Raw genomic sequence first — 22,509 nt, forward strand, 5'->3', positions numbered from 1 at the left:
AAGATGAAACATGTACTAAATATCATAAATTAGATATTGTATTGAATAGATGGACCATTTGGTTATAATATTTAAGTTTATCTTGAATATTCACTACTTGATTATAGTCAATACGGGATTAGTATTACTTAAAATGAAGCTGTTAAAGCTTGTTACTTGTAATGTAGAATGCTAACCAGTAGCTAACCAAACCCAAAAATCCCGTTTTCTTGCATGCTTTTAGCTATGATTAGCAGTTCAGCAATGCCTTGATTGTAATAAAAGCATAGTAAGTTACTACCATATTTAATGAAAACAGTATTGCCAAATTCATATGATGACTGGCCGAATATGCCACAGCAAGGAATAAGAGTGTCATATGTCAGGAAATATCCACCAGCCAGGAAATTATGTCAGAAGATGTGAATCTGATGTCTGAATGTACAGCCATGTGGAAGCTCACTGTTAACTATACAAATTTTTGATGGGTTTCTGGGAATGACAGTGAAATGAATAAAGAGGAAAGAAACAATGAGCCAAGTACTTGAGACCTGCTTTTTTTTAATATTGCAAATCAGAGGCACTACACAAAGAAAATACACTTGCCAAGTCATTATCTGCCAATATCAAAATTTATCTATATGATTCCAGATCCATATGCACAAGTTGCTGAAGGATATTAAATATGATGACTTTATCCAGGTAATCTAGATATGTCCCCAGACACACCCAGTGCAAAAGGCCATATTAATGTCATACACTGAAAAATAGCAAAAAAAAATGAGGATATGTATGTTTTGTAGGCCATACTCAAGAGTCAGGAACAAACATATTCATGGACATTGTAGGTCCTATAATCAATTATGAAACAAATAATGTTGATCAGGCAAGAGATTTTGCAAAGAAAAAACAAAAAATTTAGAGATTGCATTCTTTTCTTGAAGAAGAAATACCATGCATGCTTTGTTGATCAGAACTTTCATTTCAATGACCTACTCTTTGGAGGTCAAGGAACAATGAAGCAATTTCTGGGATATAACTTACACTCATTTGGCATAAATAGAAGAAAGCTGTGACTGGCTGTATTGTCACTGTACTTAATCAGATAAATGATTTGCACATTATATTACAAATTTAATAAATTATTTTATTTTTGTAATATTGGTATTAATTGAGATTAACTTGGTATGTTGTCTCTCCTGACAAAGTGCATAGAGGGAAGCAACTTCACATTGTAAATAACTTGATTCCTCCTAATATAATAAGAGCTATATTATTATGGTTAGGGAAAATGTGGTCACACATAAAAGGTCAACCTTTCATGTGAATTAAAGTATGTATTCTCAAAGTATGCTTTGTCTTGAATGACCTTCCGCATGTGTCACATGAATAGTATCTCTCAGCTACATGCATTATGGAATGTTTCTGAAGACGATCCCTATTTCTAAAGGCCTTTCCGCACGTGCTACAAGAAAACAAAAAAGTGCCGCTATGAATAAATGAATGTGTTTTCAAACTAGATGACTTTCTGAATTCTTTGCCACAGATAGAACATTTATGTTCATATAAACCGATATGTCCATTTTTATGATGCTTAAGATTAGAAGCGTGCATAAAGCCTCGTCCACAAATATCGCAACAGTATGGCATTATACCAGTATGAAATTTAGCATTATATTTTACATGCAACACTTCGTGTGATCTTAGGTATTGCAATCTTTTGAAAGTACTTCCGCAGGTAGAACAAGAGAAAGGCCTATCTTTTTGATGAGTTTCTTCATGCCTTCTCAAGATTACTGAATACTTAAAACTATTCCCGCAAATAGAGCAGGAAAAGGGTCTTAAATCTGTATGTGTTTTCAAGTGGTAATTTAGGTTCGAGGAACTTTTAAATCCATTTCCACAGACAGAACATAAGTAGGGCCTAATATCTGTGTGGACTTTCCCATGTACAGTCAGGCTTCCAGACGTGTTGAATATCTTCTCACATATCAAACATTCGAAGAGTTTAGTCTCTGTATGCTTTGCCACATGTTTCCTATATGGATATTTCCCTTCTAAAACTTCTCCGCAAATTGAACATTCGAACAACTCTCGTCCTTTTTCAGTTGACAGACACAATGGTGTTCTGGTAAGAACAACAGCCTTCTCTGCACTGAAATATAAAAAGGATTTCATACTAATTGAGATAAACAAGGGAGCACAACCAAATAAGTAAGTACAGATTCAGTTTGATATGTTTTCGTTCTTACTTAAACATATTTTGTCAGTCAATCAGTCAAATGTAAATAAGTGGAAAATACGAACAGGGAAATAGTCAAGCTTTGTAAATATTATAGAACTGTAAGGTTAGCGGATTTAGAACATACAGGAAAAATAATTCGACACTCCATATTGTCTCCACCTCAATTATTTAGGTAGGAAGTTTATGTGTGAAATAATTTTTAAAATAGTGATATAGAAATACTGAAGAAAACATTCTTTTAAAAACTGTGATACGGTGACTACTAATATGAAGCTATTATCTTTGAAGTTCAAGAGTAGAGGAATTACCTTCAAGTTTGATAAATACTGAACATTTTTTTTCTCTGGTGGTAATAGCTCTGAGTGTAAACTGATTTACATTTCGAATATGATATTGTTAACAAGGTTTTTCCTTTAGATTTAGCAATAAGAGAATGTCTACCTGGCATACTCGTCATAAGAGGATCAGTTTCTGTTTTAAATTGGGTTAGAATTTGTCATAGAACGAGGATGCCATACTGAAGTGTACATGAAGGGCAATTAAATTTCAGTATGTTACAAGGCATAGATAGCCAAAAATATGAAGGAAAAGATTGCTTTATCATCATAGCTGGAGTAGAAGTATTTTAATAACTTCAAGCAGTCAAGACCATAGATTAATATTAAATGTTCAGTATGTGACTTCATTCATATAATGTTGTTGCCATTTTATAAAAACATTTAAAGTGAGTTCTCAGCAAGAACACATGCAGCAACTTTTAGGGAACATCGAAAAAATTAAAATGTTAAGAGTAAGATATGGAGAAATTAATATTTTAATTATAATCAACGATAAAGGGTCTTAGACGATAAGGAGATTTTGCTTATGATGTTATTATCACTCATCAAGAGAATAGATATTTCTCAAAACATGTAAGACTGATGATTGATTAAATGAATGAGGTTTTAATATATATGGACAGGACAAACCCATCAACAACCTAGTATACTTATTTCTAATTGTATAACAGTCATAATTTAATTGTACTGACATGGAATGTTCTGGGTTTAACAAATTAAATCTGTACATATGTACACAAAATGACATTAAAAGGCATCGATAGATCAACTGAAATTGATATTATACAAACTCTTAAATATAAAATCAAATTAAACTAGGAAATCTTCTCAGTATGAAATCAAAAGTCCTTCGATGCAAATGCTGTGCATAATGTTAAAAACTTGCTTCTTAGTGCTAAGGTTAAAACTATCATTGGAAATTCGATGATCGTACGTCTCCAATGTGTTAAATGGTACATCTTTTGAAGCTAGTCAAATAATGAAACAGGAATGTGTCTTAATGGCTGCAACATGTGATTAATGTTCCTATGATCAAGAACGAACCATTTCCAGTTCAACACGGAGGGTGTTCACGAAGTGAACCTAGAAAAGTAATAGCCAGATTTTAGAGATCTAGGAGGTGAGAAAAGACTCAGAAAAGAAACATACATTATATGAGACTTATGTACCATGTTCCCTTGACTGATCAAAACAATTTTGTGTTTCAATCAGTCTAAAAAATAACATCTCTTGATACACCAGGCATCTATGAAGTTCCATGTGATTGTGGTAACTCATATATTCACATGACAAAAGGCTTATTAACACCATTTTGAAAAAACATATCATGACAGTCAAGAATGTTACTCATTCATTCTCCACAAAAAATGCTATAAACCAGAGTACCATAGCAGAAAATTTCTACAATACAGAACATCAAATCCTCTTTGACCATAAAGCCTTATTTTTTTTTGCTAGGGGCTTTACGTCGCACCGACACAGATAGGTCTTATGGCGACGATAGGATATGAAAGGCCTAGGAGTTGGAAGGAAGCGGCCGTGGCCTTAATTAAGGTACAGCCCCAGCATTTGCCTGGTGTGAAAATGGGAAACCATGGAAAACCATCTTCAGGACTGCCGATAGTGGGATTCAAACCTACTATCTCCCGGATGCAAGCTCACAGCCGCGCGCCTCTACGCGCATGGCCAACTCGCCCGGTCATAAAGCCTTGAAAAGACTTATGCTTGTAAGGGAAACCATACAGATAGAGCTCTGCCCAAATAACTTCAATAGGGAAGAAGATCTTTGACAAAACTGAAGACATTTTGACTCAGGACTTTTCCACATTGGCAGAATATTTCAGGAAATGGAGATTCAGACGCAGTACAGCCAAGACAGAGGATTCTTGCTTCTAGTTGAGTAACTGCTTGCTAACTTAAAACTAAATATTACCTTCTCCAATCAAGTACTTAATCACAATAGGTATCCAAAATACCTTGGTGTTACCTTAGACCAGACTTTATCATTCAAGAAACATTTTTTTTTCCTTTTTTGCTAGTGCCTTTATGTCGCACCGACGCAGATAGGTCTTATGGCGACAATGGGATAGGAAAGGCCTAGGAGTGGGAAGGAAGCAGCCATGGCCTTAATTAAGGAACAGCCCCAGCATTCGCCCGGTGTGAAAAGGGGAAACCTCAGAAAACATCTTCAGGGCTGCCAACAGTGGGATTCGAACCCACTATCTCCCGGATGCAAGTTCACAGCCGCGCGCTCCTAACCGCATGGTCAATTCGCTCGGTAGAAACATCTTTAGAACTTGTTGAAGAAACTGAAGACCCGAAACAACATTATTGAGAAGCTAACTGGTACTGCTTGGGGACCTACTGCCAACATCCTGTGCTCTTCAGCCTTAGCAATGGTCTTCTCTAACTAACTAACTAACTGCCAACTATTGTGCTCCAGTGTGGCTTAATAGCTAACAGCTATTACATCACATCACCATCAGAACAACTCCAGTTCACTGGCTCCCTCTGTTGTCTGGAGTAATGCCACCCAACTTATGAATACCCAGTGCTCCTGTTCGAGAGTACAACAAGATCTGCAAGAATTCTCTGCTACTTGTCCTAAATGGCATACCAACTCTTAGTTTCCAAAGTCTGAAATCACAACATCCACCCCTTTGTGATGCTGCACTGAAGATGTCCACCAACTTCAATGATCTGGAGGAGTGGAAACGCCGCTGGAATAACTCTCCTCCAGAGGGGAAAAATTGCTAACAGATCCCAACAGCCGTGTGCATCTTGGTCCAGACTGAACAAGATCAGGACAGTTCAAGGAAGGTGCAGGGATTCTCTCTACAAGTGGAACTTCGTACCATCTCCAGAATGTGATTGTGGAGCCCCACACCAGGCTATTCTCCACATTGTAAGCCAGTGTCAACTATGGGCTTATCCAGGTAGATTGGAAGACTTCCTATCACCAACAGTGGAAGCAATACACTGGATTCAAAAGTTGTACGTTCAGATATAACAGATAACACTCATGCCTGAACTGAATCAATGCTTTTTTTTATTGTGTATATAATTTTGTTGCCATATACTAACAATAATAATCAACAATGATATAAAAAATAATCTAATGGACTTAGTCTGTTTAGAAATTTGCATTTGTTATTAAGCAACATGCATGATCTGGAGGAGGGGAAAGGCCACTAGAATAAGTCTCCTCCAGAGGGGAAAAATTGCTAACGACTGACCCCAGAGGGGAACCCAGAACCATTACCCCAGCTGTCTAAAATACAGGGGGGACTGTATGTTGGTTTTTTTAAAGTAGGTCGTTGACCCCTGCTCCAAGAGATGACCCTGGACTGCTCTGGCTCCCTTCATTGTGAACTTCTCCCACTTCATCCTAAGGAAAGTAAAGATGTTGTTTGTTCAATTATAACTTACATCTAATGGATCAACAGGATCTGATGTCCTGTTAAACTATCTGAATCCTAAAATATGTTTCCCAGTTCTGTCATTAGCAATGGAGTATTCACTACTATCCATTAGCTGTGAAACATATAAATTTGTTTTTCATCACTCAAAATAATGATTTTGGCAATTATTACCATCAGAATTCCCAGTCAACATTTAGTATCGAGAAGTACATATAAAATCACTGATGTTCACATCCAGATCTTGCCGACTTCTGTACTATTCATATTAGATGTATATCACATTTTTGCAATTTACTAATTCAGTGAGAATGTACTATTATCAATGCTACTATTGATACACTGCAGTAATATTGTCCCCTTCAAAATTGGCAAAATCATTTATTGGAAAGCATTTATTTCTACTGTGTGTTAAAATATTATTTTATGAACAAGGAAGGGAGTTTTAACACGTCGAGTTGACTGAGCGAGATACGCCAGGTGGCTGGGAATTCCGCTCAAGGCCAGGCGAGGGGAGAACGCAGAGACAGCTAGCCAAATAACCTTGGAATCAGCCGTGAATGACACGTGACCAGGCTGAATGTGTGTCAAGTGCTCGATCGATAATTGTGAAGGTGCATGACGTCTGATTATGGCAGCCAATCAAGCGATTAATTTGGTGCTAAGTTAATAAATTAACCAATCGCTTATGAGGAAAAGACGCACCCCTGTCTTAAGACAGTGAATAATGGATTTTCCTAGGGAAAATTTACGCAGAAATTTCTACCTCTGAACACGTCTTGTGGAGGATTACTCTAGCTTCAACAACGGACGGAAGAAGACGTATTTCGCTTACTGAGAAGAATTACTCTAGCTTCGACTACGGGCAGAAGAAGACGCACTTCGCTTACCAGGGAACTTCGTCATTCAGAGTCTACAACTGGCTACAACTGCAGTTCAGATGTTTGCGGATTCCACCTGTAATTCAGCAGACTCTAAAAGTTAAGTTTCCTTGTCATTTTATCAGACATCGGTGTGAGTTTTGGACCTTGTCTTAGACGTGATTTTTAGTTTCAGCTTCACAAGATTTCCAATGAAGAGGTCACCGGTTCGAGTTCGAGTCAGGATGTCAGTCTTCTTTCTTCGAGAACGGTGTGATTTCCAGCGCGCCAGCATGTCTCCAATGCACGAGTAAAATGTAAGGCAGTCCAGACGGGCGTGACGAGGATCGATGGTGCGTAAGGCGATAATGCACTAGGTCATCAGCCCGAGTTCTACAACCGACAGTCACCACCAAGTAATATTTAAACTTTGTTATTCTTTCTTTCCTTTTGTAAAGTAATTGTAATGACATAGCCTCTACTTATTTGTTTAGACATTTTCTATTAGTTAGAATTTTTCCATCTCTTCTTTCTTGGTGATGGTAGATTGAGGATGAGTGAGTATTTGAACCTATTAGTTTGTTTTGAGTGGATGTCTTCGAGAAGTGTTTCAACTGTCCCGAGTTCGTTGTGGCAGGAGAAATAAGTGTAAATTGACCCCAACGTTAAACTTGGACTATTTGAATATTTTTTGACTTTTAATGAGATCAAATGGGACAGAAATTCCGTGGATTCTATCATGTCAGAGTTCATTCTTCAATTATGCGACATATGGTCGAGTTTTGTGTGCAATAGAGTCATCTGAAATATTATCGTGTAGTAGCTTCCGCACGTATGATCTTGCGCGGCCAGTAATAATAATAATAATAATATTAAAAATAATTTAACTAAATTATCGCGTAAAAGAACACCTAAGGTCATGAGCATAATATTAGTTATTATTGAAAATGGTTGATGTGCGCTCATTATTGTAATTTAGGCCTGGGAAATGGCAGTATCTGACCGATACAATTTGTTATATATTTGCTGTGCTGTGATGATTAGTTGATTGATTGATTGATGGATATTATTGAATTCAGCAGTCGAGCTGTGCATCCATTAATGAGTCAATGATGGGATAAATATGTTACTTGATGTAATGTTTTCGTTATGAGTGCAGATTAATCGAGAATCACAATTATAGTGGGGAAGTAAAAATAAATGTCGTAGCTCATGAACCGCGTGCGCGGAATGTTTGTTCTGGCCTATGTTCAAGCGGTTTATCGATGACTTTTTGGATGATTTTGTGTTCGTAAATTTTCTCTACACGTTGTCGTATAACTGTGTTCTATAATTAAGTGATAATCCTTGCTCTGTCACATTTCCCAGTTGATGAGAGGAGGTCACCACGATAGTGTCATCGTGAGAATAATTTTCCTAACTTTGTCTAAACATAAAAATTAATAATCAAGGGCTAGCGTTCGTGTAAATATGTATATAATATTTCCGTGTATCCTTGTGTGAGTGTAGTATGTATGATTTGACTGTGTTTTGCTTAATGTAAGTTTATAATCCATATTTGTGATGATGCTCTTCATTATTTTGTGGAATTTTCGGCCTAATTTACGCCAACTTTAGTGGTTCACCATTTGAATGAATTCAAACCTTTAGTGAATTTTATTCGTTTTTAAGGAGGAATAGGATCTTATTTAACAAATACACATGAATAAGTATAGGCCATGTCAGTGGATTGAACTCACAAAGTCGAAAATTGTAAGAATAATTTAATTAATTGTTTCGAGTAACGGATAAATGTAAATTGACATGAGGTCAAGTTCCGAGCTATTATGTGAGAAGCAACTACTAAATAATTATAAAGTTGAGTTTATTAATTAATTTAAAGGTCAAGGAAGACGACTTAACTATAATTTTATAAGAGAAAAATTTTTATTTAATTTTCAAAGAGAAATGAAAATGATCATTTTCAAATTTGTTTAAAATCAAATCCATGATGGAAGGAAGTTTATCTTCAAATTATTAAATTATCAAAGAGAGAGATCATCTCAAATTAATTATTATTAATTATTTAATTAATTTTTCACTAAAAATATGAATATTATATTTGCAGATACAGGCATTTCCTGTTTCGTTTACCGATGAAGTATCTATGTGACTACGACATAAAAGAAGACAATCATATAAACAGAATACCTAGATTTTGTTAATTATTGTATAATTTATGAAGAGCAGTAGTTGTAATAAATGTCTAAAACCTATTTAGCTTTCTCTCATTTGCCACTAGTTCATTATCTATCCCTGCACTTTAAAATTTTCGCACAGCCGATAAGCGAACGGTCTACACCCTGGAGATCTTCGCTCACCGGCCGAGCTGAGCCCGGCATGACGGGTGCAATATATATATATATCTTTAAATTTAAAAGCCTTAACTATCCTTTTGTAAACTACCCTTTATGGAGTTGATAAGGGAACCAAAATCAACTAGGAAGTGAATAAATAAAATTCAGTACCATGTTGATACTTCGTAACAGAAGAATTTCAATGTTTTCTTCTTTTACTATTGGTCTTATATCACATCAACACGGCTCGTCTTAAATAAAATCATGAAGTTGACTTTATGTAATGGTTGGTCTTATCACGACGATGGGATAGGAAAGGACTAGGAGTGGGAAGGAAGCAACCACTGCCTAGTGCAAGAATGGGAAACCACAGAAAACTATCTTCAGGATTGCTGACAGTGGGATTCTAACCCATTATCTCCAGAACGCAACCTGACATCTACGTGCCCCAAACCATGTGCCACTTGTTCAGTCAATCCTTTTTAGAACAGCATCAATGAAGTTGCAAGTAGAGCTGTCATTAAAAAAAAGCATTACAGAAATAAAATAAATGATAATTAGCAAAAACATTGTCAATGCTGTCATCAGCCTGAAAGGAATCACTGAAGTTGTCACATTTCAAGTAACCCGGATGGTGGCTATCATAAAATATAGATCTGGGTATAAAAATCAAAACTAGAATTGGCAATGCAAGAAGTGTGTTTCTGAAATCAACACATATTGTATGCAATCACACAGACCAATTCAAAACATATTGGTGTGTCATGAAGTGAGATGAGTTATGGTGGTGCTTTATGGTTTAAAAAACTGCACACTAAAGGCTTCATTAATGAACCAACAAAAACCTTTTCAAGTATGGATGTTGTTAGAGAACGTTCAAGGTAGATGATTTCGCCAATGACCAGGTACTCCATTTTGCCCGTAAATCACATGAAGTCTTAAAACTTGCAAACATAGGATTTTGGTTGAATCTTATGAAATGAAAACTGCAGCCTGATATGAATGATTACAGGAAGGAAGATGGAACAGAAATGTGGACATGGGCAGATAAGATTATCTGAACACGGAACCTCCAACAGTGGCTCAATATCCGGGAAAATACACCACTGATGCAGGGAATACTTACTCCAAAATGTCACTAACTTTCTGTGACGAAACTGAAATTAGACAAACACTTACCCAAGAGATGACCCTGCACTGCTCTGACTCTCTTCATTGTGAACTTCCCCCACCTCATCCTAAGGAAAGTAAAGATGATGTTTGTTCAATTACAACATACATCTAATGGATCATGGGGATTTGATTGGAAGGCAAAAGACATAGAGGTTGACCAGAAAGAAGATGGCTAGTTCAAATTAACAGACCATGCAAAGTACAGAAGTGGAAAGGTTTCTAGTCTTCAGGAAATAAATAATATATACCCCAATACAAGGGGAGAGTGCTCTCATGCCACATTTGGACAACAAGAGACTGCTGACCAATCATTATGAAAACTCTCATATATTCATCATAAATACCAAACTTCTCATTACATAAACTATAAATGTCTCTGTAATCTATGCACAATTAAACTGATTATACTTTACAAGTGGACGTACAACATCCGATTGTAACATACCCATATCTCTTGTTGTCTCCTCATAATGTGCTGATCACTGTGATAATATAACAGTACAAAACTTACTAAACCATTTTCAGTCAGTGAAATTAAATCGTTTCCCATCACAGAACGTAGCTTTTTACATAAAGGGCCAGCAAACATGCAATATAAAAAGTCAAGGTATGTATCTCCTCTAGTCCACTGTCGTCGTATTTTATCTCAAAGTCTGCACTGGTGCCTCAAATGTGAACGAGACACCAGGATCTTGTCATATCACACCAATCCGATGATTAACCTACTCTCATAGAAGGGTAAAACACATGGAATTTAATCTCAGATAAGGCCTAAAGGGAGAGCCTCCGTGGCTCAGGCGGCAGCATGCCGGACTCTCGCTGTTGGGTTCCGTGGTTCAAATCCTAGTCACGCCATGTGAGATTTGTGCTGGACAAAGTGGAGGTGGGACAGGCTTTTCTCCGGGTACTCCAGTTTTCCCTGTCATATTTCATTCCAGCAACACTCTCCAGTATCATTTCATTTCATCTTTCATTCATTAATCATGGCCCCAGAGGAGTCCGAGAGGCTTCGGCAGCCAGCACAATTCCTATCCTCACCGCTAGATGGGGGCTTCGTTCATTCCATTCCAGACCCAGTCAAACGACTGAAAATGGGCTGCGGATTTTCATTTTCGAGGCATAAACGGGCTGATGACCTTAGATATTAGGCCCCTGTAAACAACAACCATCATCATCATCATCATCATTCAAGGCATAAAAACCTTAGATATTAGCAGGAAGGAATTCCACATTTTGTCAACATGAACAAAACAGTCATCCTTGTTCTGCACATTATCATGCATGCGAAGAAGGAATTTCCTAGTCTCCATCTTCTTTGAAGGACCACTTTTTCTTGCTAGTGGTTTAACGTCACACTATCAGATCACAGGTTTTCGGCAATACAAGAAGGGGAAATGGTTAGGACTGGAAAGGTAGCAACCGTGGCCTTAATTAAGTTACAGCCCCAGCATTTGCCTCATGTGAAAATAGGAAACCACTGAAAAACATCTCCATAATTGCCAATGGTGAGATCTGAACCCATCATCTCCCAAATGCAAGCACACGGCTATGCGAAACTTTAGGACCACCATCCTTGGCTCAGAGAAACTAATCAGGTTTAAAATCCAGGTACCGCACATTCATAAAAAATGGGTAAAGTGTTATCATTGGGGTATAATTGTGAAGCCGCCAAGCAGACTATCCGGCATGGTTGAAAAATCTTCCTTTGCAAGTTAAAATAGTTTTTTTTTAAACAACCTTAACACTTCAAGGCATGAGATAACTTAATATTAAAAGGTGGCACACATGCCAAATGCTAAATAATTAAAAATATTTAACAACTTGTCCCATGGAGAAATACACATTGCCTACTTCCTGATGTATGGACCATCAGTTTACCATGCCATTCTTGGTTCTAACAGCCCATTATTGAATGACCATTTGTGCATGGTACATCACAGTATTCAAAAAGCCTGTTTCAATCTTTCCATGACCGACCTCGATAGCTGCAGTCGCTTAAGTGCGGCCAGTATCCAGCATTCGGGAGATAGTGGGTTCGAACTCTGCTGTTGGCAGCCCTAAAGATGTTTTTCCATGGTTTCCCATTTTCACACCAGGCAAATGCTGGGGCTGTACATTAATTAAGGCCACAGACACTTCCTTTCCACTGCTAGCCCTTTCCTGTCCCATCGTCGCCATAAGACCTGTCTGTGTCGGTGCGACGTAAAGCAACTTGCAAAGCAAAAAGAAATCTTTCCATGTATGTTTAGTAAACCATTTGTACAATCAATGAGACTACTTCAGATGAATAATGTTGGCATTGCAAAGAAAGATAGTGCCCATGTCTAAATGATAAACGTGCAAATAATTATCTTTGAAAGAGACTTCTTCACCAAAATGTAAGTAAAGCTGTAAGAAAATCCATTGGACAAAACTGTTGCAGAATAAGAGAGCCAAGAAAAAGACCGGGAGGTGACTATGATGGCAATGATACTTGTAATTTTTTTTTTTTTTTGGTTATCTGTTTAACTCTTGCGTAGTAAAGTATACTGGAGTCGCACATTGTCTCCCGCGGGTTGCGTAGTAAAGCGTACTCGACTTTCAAACCGACTTCGTCCGCCATCTGTCTGCTAAATATATAACTTTTTGGAACCAGTGAATTCCCTACGCTTCCTAGATACTACTGGCATGCATGGAATCCTAAAATAAAGTGTTCTTTTATACGTTTTCTTAAATAGAACAGACAGCTGACTGAATGTAAACACATTGCAGCAACATGGCTGCTCATAACCAGTTGAATGCGGAGGATATTTGTTACAAATTAGATCAATATGTTGACAAATGCAATGGTAGTGAGTTTGAAGTAGGTATGATAATAAAAATGGTATGGGAAGCATTTGGGACAGGATATGAATCTGAGAGAAATCGAAATACGGCACAGGACAGGAAATGTTCATTCAGGTACCGTCTGCTTTAAAAATATTAGGCCTACTTGTAAAAAACATAATTATCAGTTTTAATTCTTCAGTTAAATCTGTTTTGGTCTATGAGCCTCTACTTAATTACATATTAGCCTATATCAACTAATGTCAATTTATGTTCCAATCCCATTCAGTCAAAAATTGTTTATAGTTTGTATGCCCGAGAGGAAGCACGATTTGCTATCTAAATATCTTCATCTGACTGATCCCGAAAATGAATTAAATTGGGAGTTTCAGGGTGAATTCCTACATTCTCTGCATTACCAAGAAAATAAGAACCCCATCATGTCCAGCAATTTAGACTGACTTGAAGAACAAGCAATTTAACATTATGCACCATATTGGATGCTTTCTGATGTATAATTCTGAATGGGGAGGGGGTCTTGCGTGTAATTAGGTGATCTCATTGTATCATTTTAAAATAACTATAGTGTATTTTCCATTGTTACAAATTTGAAAGTGATATCTTAAGTGGTTTTTACAGAATAAATTAGTTACTGAAGGTACTCCACAACTATACATGACAAGTAAATTATTACTCTAGGTTTCGCCCGACAGTGAGTCAAAGATATTCCGTGGGAAAGGGTTAAGTAAAAAACAAAATAAAATGATGGGAAAGGGTTAGGTTGGGAAGGAAGCAGCTATGGCCTTAATTAAGTAACAGTCCCAGCATTTGCCTGGTGTGAAAATGGGAGACAACAGAAAACCATCTTCAGGGCTGCCACTATCTCCAGAATGCAAGCTAACAGCTGCACAACCCTAACTACATTGCCAACTCGCTCAGTGATAACTGAATTAAGGGGAAGTAAAACCAAATCAGAGGAGAAAAATAAGGTCATCTGAACCTTCAAAAATGAAGGTACCGACAAAAGTAAGGAAAGAGCCATGAAAGGCATGCTAACGTTAGACACTAGGACTCCCAAACTGAATACTATTGTCGCAAGAATAAACAAGACCACTTGGGTAGGGTGGATAGGGAAGCTGAATGTGAGGAGCTTGGCATAAATGGGTGTAAGCAATTTCACCTTCTGTTGGTACTCGCAGGTCTCCACATCATACTCGCAAGCTACAACTACTAAAGGGGATATACATTAAAGCATTACCACACAATCATGAGATTTAGTTTCCCACAAAAAAAAAAAAAGGAATTAAAATGAAATTTAAAAAACAGTTCAACCAAGTTGAGGTACACTCATATTGCACAGTATCTACTGTAGTTATGTTAGCCTAGGTAGAACTGGCAATGTTAAATCTTGTGGTGGCAGCCATATTTGGCAGCTTGTACTTGTCCAAATAAAACACAAGATATTCACAAGATATGAAATAAATCTACAAAGTTTTATGTACCTACATAAAGCTAATACAATGAAGATTGCCTGCTGACACGAAATTGCATAAATGTTTTGACAAGAAAAATTTCCAGTCTGTTCAAGAAATGCAATTCCTTAATTCAACATAATAATTTTGATCACATGTACATAAAACTGAAACATGTAGCAAACAAACTGAGATATACAGATTGTCAATAATACACCTGTAATATACCAGCAAAGGTTTCATCACTCTGTGAGGTATATTTTTGAAAATATTGGGGAAAATGTATTGGCATGCTTTGCTCAGGAGGCGTGACCTTAGACCATATTGTTACATTAGGTTGCGGTATGACAGGCTTGTCATCACTTTCACTTTCCAATATTTGATGTGAAGAAATAGTTCGTAAATATTCTGAATCCAATTTGAAATCTGTTGCTTCATCCTCATTATCTTCAAAGTCAGATCTGTCAATTTCATCTTCTAACAAATTTCACCACACTTCATCACTAATCTTCCGTAATGAAGATGCCATATTTAGATAGACACTGCACTAAAACTGTATACAATCAATCAAATAACAAGATATATACAGAAGTAAATAACTTGCAAGGAATGGAAATCTACGAAATAAAATTAAATAGAATAGTAAAGCAGAGCCCGTGAAGGTTTGTTTACAAACATTACAGAAATGGCGCTCAAACAGATGGTCGAACACTGCACTCATTTATTTCCATGAAATTAAGCCTAAAGAGGTTGTAAATACTGATGAAACTGAACTCTTGGCTGTTGTGAACAATGAGAACGAAAAAAAATAGACTGTCATGACATCTGTTTAAGAATCAAGGAAATTACATAATGAAATATGAACATGTTGAATATTCGAAAGTGCCACTACAGTAGCAACAAATTGTTGAATATTCGACAGTTCTAGGGTTAATAAAATAAGCTCTGCTAAAAATATCATGTTACAGAATTGTTCAGGTCTTATTTAAAACACGAAATGAGCAGGAATCAATCAATAAGTAAAAAGTACCTCATCAGAAAAATGTTCCTTGACCAATTTTATATCAACCTCTTCTGAAATTTGATCAGAAACTACAGCATTTGGATCTTCTTTTATCTTCACTTGGTTGTCAGAAGACAGAATGGCAGTTTGCTCCTATAGAGAAAAAGAAAAGAAAAGGCTCTCAGTATGTTGTAATGTCTTCACAACTCTTCAAAGAATACAGCTTTATGATAATTTATTGGATCTTGAGACAAGTTTCAAATCTTAGAAACATATCAGATCATAACCACAGTTTGGTTTAGCAAACTAATGGCTTAAACAGTAAAAGAGTGAGAAAGAAGGTTCCAGAAAACAAGACATGACACTGAATGAAATATCATAGTTATTACCTAATACAGCTAAATCCTGTAAAATTATTTTTAACAAACTCACTTCTGAATAACCTTAGATTTCAATAGGTTGTTATAATCTCATAGGTGTATGATTTATTTACAGAAATTGATTTTTAAAGGTCTAAAAGAATTTATACCATTAATGCATAACCACTTATTTCATATATATTCACATTTTTGCCTTTGCTGTCAAGACCTAGTGTTAACAGTGCACTGTGTCTTCTGGTACAGATTAAATTAAATGTGTTACTTTCATTGACCTGTCTCAGTCTCATCCTTGGCTTTGACAATATAGAAGTGACTGAGGTATGAGGGATGCTAGTAATGTCATTCCTTATGCAGACAGTTCCTGTTATGAATGATGTGAACATGTTGCTCATAGCATTGGTTGATGCATTCATTTCAGTGGGCTTGGCAGACTAATATATAACAGCAACTTCTGGCTCAGCATGGAAAGCAACGGGAAACTACCTCACTCCCTAAATTCCCTAATATGCCCCTTCAGTGATGCCTAAGTCATCTATGAGAGCTGATGAGGGTAAAACTAGCCTTCAGGCTTAAAACACAACATACATACCCACATTTTATACAGCAAACAAATCTGTAACTAAGTCACACCTTGAAGTCATTTCATGCCACCGAAGTAACAGCGCTAATGCTTGAAGATTGTGATTCTAGCATTATAGAGCTAGTAATGGTCACATCTGCAACACAACTCATAGCAGAGGGCCTTGGAACTACACCACCTGCCATAAATTACCTAGTCACAGACAATGATAGCTAGCAGAAGACTTTGGTTCCATTTGAAGAAAATTATGTAGGAAAATTAGCAATAATTCATAAACTCCTATTTTAAGGTTCTTCAAACTGTATTCTTTACAATACAACAGGCTTTAATAATTAATTTTATCCCATGTAATCCAAATATGAAGAGAGTGGATTTAGCACAAGAGTTAAGCATTCCCCTGTTATCCTTAACATAATATGATTGTTAGTAAAAGTGAATTGATTGAAACTGCTCTTGAAGTAAGAACATATAATCACAAGGGTCACCTTCCAGAATTGGAACAGTTTCTTCTAAATTTGTTTGTACAAGCATGGTACTATGGTTCAAGCTCATGCAACATATTTAGCATAGAGTATGGTAAGGTACACCGGGGTAAGTGGAACCGCATATTTATATAGTTGACATTCTATTTGCAAGTGTACATTGATTTGCCATTCAATTTTATTAACATTCTACATAATGGTTCAGAAAAGGATGCTCTAAGTTCAGATGAATTAAAATGCAGACATATTTTAATGGTTTCCATTCTGGAACGCAAAACATAAATCTTGGTCAGCGTTTACACTTGCCCCGATGCTTGGGGAAAGTGGAACCTAAGGCCTGTTAATGTACCATATATCACAGAAATATCAATGGGGTAAGTGGAAATAATTCAATGTGACATACAATACTAATAGAAATGTAATTTCTCCTTAATTTTCATACATTTCATATATTTAACCAACATTATAAGAATCAAATGAGATATCAAATTTGAATGTGCCTCGCTTTTCAAATGCTGGAGGTGGTAGATATAAAAAAATTTCCTCAGGTTGAATTATACTCTTGTCCTCAATGTTGGGCCAATGAAATGTTGATGTTGAGCGAATTCTTCGAGCAAATTTCACTTCCAGACATGGCTCCTTTTCCGTCAGCTGTCCAACATACATTTTGATTTTTTTCTTATGACAAAATTTTGTAAGAATCCAATCACCCACCTGCGCTGTTGATAAATCTCTCTGCATTACATTTGTGAAGTTATGTTCATCATTCATTTCTTTGATCTCGTCTTCCAGTTCAAAATCGTCCAAGTCATTTGTGCATTCTTCAGCATTATCTTCATCACTACTTTCCTCATGATTCACTGTTGTCTTTTTGGGTTTTTTCACTTGCTTTTCAGACTTTATCCTTTCACTTTCTTTCAGCTTTAGAAATGCCTCCTCTGACGTGATAACTTCTGCCCCTCCACAGATTCTTTTTCTTCCATGAGTGACTCTTGCTGCTTGTTTTACTTGCTCTAGAAGCAACTCTTCAAATGAGACCCTTTGTGTGCTTGATGTTGATACTGGGGAAGCAATATCATTGGAATCCGATGTTGATGGCCGAGCTGGGGGAGTTTTATCATTAGATACTGATAATGGCAGAGCTTGGGGAATTTCTTCACATGACACTTCTGATGTCAAAGATGGAAGAACTTCTGCAAGGGTAATTGTTGATGACTGATGAGTTACATTGCTTTGACCTTGTTGCAAACCTAACCATCTCCTATAGACTTGCGGTTCATAACTTTCTTTCGGGATTACTGCACTGGAACATGGAAATACCCCAGCCTTTTCAAATCCACTCCGTAGAATAGTAGGATCTAGTTCTGACCAAATTCTCGATATGATGGATGCAAACGTTGATTTTGGTAACTTATAACCATAATTTTTTCGTTGCCATTTTATGAGTTCTTTGTCCCACTTTAATTTCAAGGGCTTGAATACACTTAGATCCATTGGCTGGAGAACATGGCTTGTGTGTGGTGGTAACTTCAATATCACTACATTCTCTTGTTTAGCTCTTTGAACAAGAGAGATACCAAGGTGTGAACTATGGCCATCATAGATCAAAATTACTGGTCTTTCAGAGGGAATATTCTTTAAGAAATTGTTCTCAAAGAAGTTATTGAATGTGTTAGTTTCCATCCATCCATTTTTTGTAGCTGCATAAGTCATGCCAGGATACTCTTCTCCTTCTTTTGCAATCCATGAGTCCCATACATTCTTCCCCTTGAATACAATTAGTGGTGGCAGTTTCCCTCCAGCAGCATTTCCTCCCATTAACACTGTGATATTTTCTTTCCCGGGACCACTTGTTACTCTATGGGCAGCAGTTCCTTTTTCACCTACGACCTTGATTCTATTTGGGTCCAAACAAAAACTGGTTTCGTCGGTGTTATAAATCTGCGACGGAGGAACGCCATCGGTGACTTCTTTCAGGAGTTTAAAATAGGTTGAAATGACAAAAGGGTCCATACTTCTTTTTCTAGCTACTTCTACACTTTGAGGTTTCTTCTGGCTCAGATTAAATGTCTTCTTGAACCTGCTAAAATAATCGTCACCTGGTACTCCATTCTTGAACGGGGTCACAATATTATTTTCATTTACATAGCGTCCTATGGTGTCTAAAACTTCTCTTTTTGAGAGACCAAAACCCCACTTCTCCATTGTTTTGATACCATCAGCAATTATCTTCTCTTCTTCATAAGGGATAGCAGTAGGTCTACCCATAGTCGCACTTTTAACACCTCTTTGTCCTTTGACATGTTTAAATAATGTTGGTTTAGGTATTTTGTATGTTTTTGCAGCCCTATATAATGTTAATTGTCCACTTTTAACTACGTTCACAGCAATCTTCAGATCATCCTTGGAATATGATGGAGGTTCAGTTTTACGAACGTATGTACGCACCATTTCTGGAACAAATGGAACAAGTGGTTTGATTACTAACTTGATGGGGGAAGTGGAACCTAATGGGTTGCACTTACCCCAGTGACAATTTAATCTGGGGCAAGAGGAACCTATACTTATTTCACTCATAGTAACCAAATTTCATCTACTACACTATTACAGCATGTTAAGATATTATTTAAATCATACTTACTGGTTTAACCTAAAAAAAATCTCTACACTTCTTGCCGTAGCAATCATAAAACCATATGTCGCACTAGCTCACACTAGGAGTGTAAACGACGCACATCCAAAGAGTAGTGTATTACAGCTTTATTGACGAGAGTTTTAGGTATGCAGCAATTCCCGCGTGTTATCAAAAGTAGCAAGATGAAATTCTCGCAAGTAACGCCACTTCATATATATTCTCCATGCGACAATAGCCATGGGTTCCACTTCCCCCGAATTTACACTTACCCCGGTGTACCTTATTTGATGATTTTAAAGCATTGGATGGCTGATAATGATGACAATGATGATGAGCAGCTACATCTGGAGCCAATCCCTCTGGTAAATGGAGGCAACAGACATAGTGAATTGATACATGTGTAGTTTTGAATTAGATGACAATGAAATTACTAAACAAGATGTACAGAACAATTTTAAAATTCAAACATTCAATTCAATCAACCATACATATGTATTTGAAATCAGTATAAATATTCATGTCTGACTCTGAGGTAAGAGGTATTACAACAATATAATGCAAACTTCATGATTTTGTTTTCATGTTTTCTCATCTAAGACCTCCAAATTCTTGGATCCCTTCGAAAAGGTACTAATGAGATTCCACTGCAAATATTCCCTGCCCATTTTACTTTCTCCCCTAGACAGCCTTCAATATAGACTGGACAACAAAAATAATATACTGAAACAAAATATGCATATTTACAAATTGGAATTCATAATTTATCATCATTTATCGTGCTAGGACATCCCCTGCAGGTGGTCCATAGTTCTTCAGGTGACAAATGGGCAACTAGAATCAAAATATATCCAAACTGGGACAGTCAATATCCTAACCCTGACAGACAAGTCTCAAGAGCTGATAGAGTTTGTAGGACCCTGTTGGACGTAAGATGGCTGCCAACCAAGACACCATATAGACTTACGATGACTGGCATGAGCTATAGGAACCAAGAAACAAAGTCAGTATATATTTCCTGAGGGAAAGCAGTGGAATTACTGTAGATTATTATTTTATTGAATTCTGGAATTGATTATAAAGTGATCCTTTGTACTTTTTTGATTCATTGAAAAGAAAGGTGTATTAAAAATAAGTTATTATGCAAAGTAAATAATTGTTCTTGACCATACCTACAAGTTCATGAAAGAGAAGGACATAGCCATCCTTGGTCTCAGTGAAACAAAATGGAGAGGAAGAGGGGAAAGAAAACTGAAGAAGGGATGTAGGCTCTTTTACAGTGGAGGACAGGATGCAGTAAATGGAGTAGGAATGATCATTAGAAAGGATATCCTGAAATATGTGGAGGAGGTAAAGAAGATCAATGACAGAATGATCACAGCAAGGATACAGTTTGAGACAGAAACATGAGATATCTTCCAAGTATATGCTTCACAAACTGGCAGTGAAGAAGAGAATATAGAACAATTCCTTGAAGTGGAGAAATACATATAAGACAATGAAGTAATTATAATGGGAGACCTAAACACACAAGTGGGAAGAGAAGAGATTCGGGGGCCATATGGAAATGGCAACAGTAATCAAGAAGATATGTTAATGGACTGCTGCCTGAGGAACTAATAGCAAGAGAAACATGGTCCAGGAAGAAAGATAACCAGAAGATTACTAGGTATGGATGAGGAGACTGGAGTAAGTAAATGTTGACTGATTACATATTAGTGCAAAAGATCTTATGGATGTTACAGCTATGTCCAAGGAAGCCTTTGGGGATGACCATAGAGCAGAGACAGCAAAGTTGAAAGTAGACAAGGTCACAAAACTACAAGAAAAAGAGAAAGATTAGGGTCTGGAGACTGAAGGAAAAGGAGATTCAGGAAGAGTTCAGGAAAGAATGACAAAACCTGACACCAAGAACAGGTAATGGTCTGGTTGATCAGAAATGGAATTATTTTAAGACTGCATTTGCAAGGTGTGCAGTGAAAATGTGTGGCAGAACATCAGGAAAGCTAAGAGAGAATGAGACAACATGGTGGAATGATAGAGTGAAAGATAAAATAATGAAAAAGAAGAAAACTTTGAAGGAATGAAAATTATAATATATTGAAGAGAGTAGAGCCAAATACGTGGAAGCAAAAAGAGTTTGAAAAGAAGTAGTAGCCAAAAACAGGGAAGGAAAGTTAGAAAACATTCAGCCGGGATGTAAAGGAAGATTTTAACTGTGTAAAAAAGTTATTATTTGGATTATAAGAATCTGTAGGAAAGAAATGGTGAACACAGGATTTGTGAGGAATAAAAAAGGAGTAATACTGACAAAACTAGGAGAAATCAAGAAGGGATGAAAGGAATACGAATATGGACAATATCAAGGTAACAGAGATATACAAGGAGTATCAAACCTTGAATATGCTATAAAATGGGACAAAATAAAGAGAAGAATTTGAGTATCAGATAACATAATATCATGGTTATAATCAACAAAAGAAAGCCATGAAGACTGTTCTTTATTGAAGAGCAGAAATGCATATCTTTCCTGATGTGGTGTTTTATTAGTTTCTAGTAATCCACAGAAAACTACACGATGTGTTCAAGCATATACATCCAACTAAAGCAACAGAATTTGAAAGAGATACTGTATATTGAGACACATATGTTACCAATTCATAAACAGAGAAGAAATTCACATGGCACTAAACAGTCTAGCTATAGACACATCTTTTGGTGCTGAGCACATCACTGACAATGCAGTTGTGGTTAAAGGTAAATACACAGTATAACATTAGTGCTTCTAGCAACCATCCCTGGAAG

The 22,509-nt window shown here is 36.8% G+C and overlaps 1 protein-coding gene across 6 annotated transcripts in view; it reads right to left on the bottom strand.

Annotated features, from left to right (window-relative positions):
- Positions 1–564: 564 nt before the first annotated feature.
- The window catches only part of LOC136881988 (zinc finger protein interacting with ribonucleoprotein K), a 97,424-nt gene continuing 75,479 nt past the window's right edge, over positions 565–22,509 (bottom strand). For 5 of the 6 annotated variants that reach the window (XM_068229507.1, XM_068229508.1, XM_067154464.2 and 2 more), the window contains 3 exons: positions 15,658–15,783; positions 10,357–10,415; positions 565–2,134 (listed from right to left, as the gene is read on the bottom strand). In XM_068229507.1, coding sequence (XP_068085608.1) covers positions 1,291–2,134; positions 10,357–10,415; positions 15,658–15,783 — 1,029 coding nt within the window. In that variant the 3' untranslated portion in view covers positions 565–1,290. Of the gene's footprint in view, positions 2,135–3,518; positions 3,646–10,356; positions 10,416–15,657; positions 15,784–22,509 lie in introns of those variants that run through there. The other variant, XM_068229512.1, reaches the window with a different exon arrangement.

Source organism: Anabrus simplex, chromosome 10 (assembly GCF_040414725.1).
Source record: "Anabrus simplex isolate iqAnaSimp1 chromosome 10, ASM4041472v1, whole genome shotgun sequence".
NCBI classification, from domain to species: Eukaryota; Metazoa; Arthropoda; class Insecta; order Orthoptera; family Tettigoniidae; genus Anabrus; species Anabrus simplex.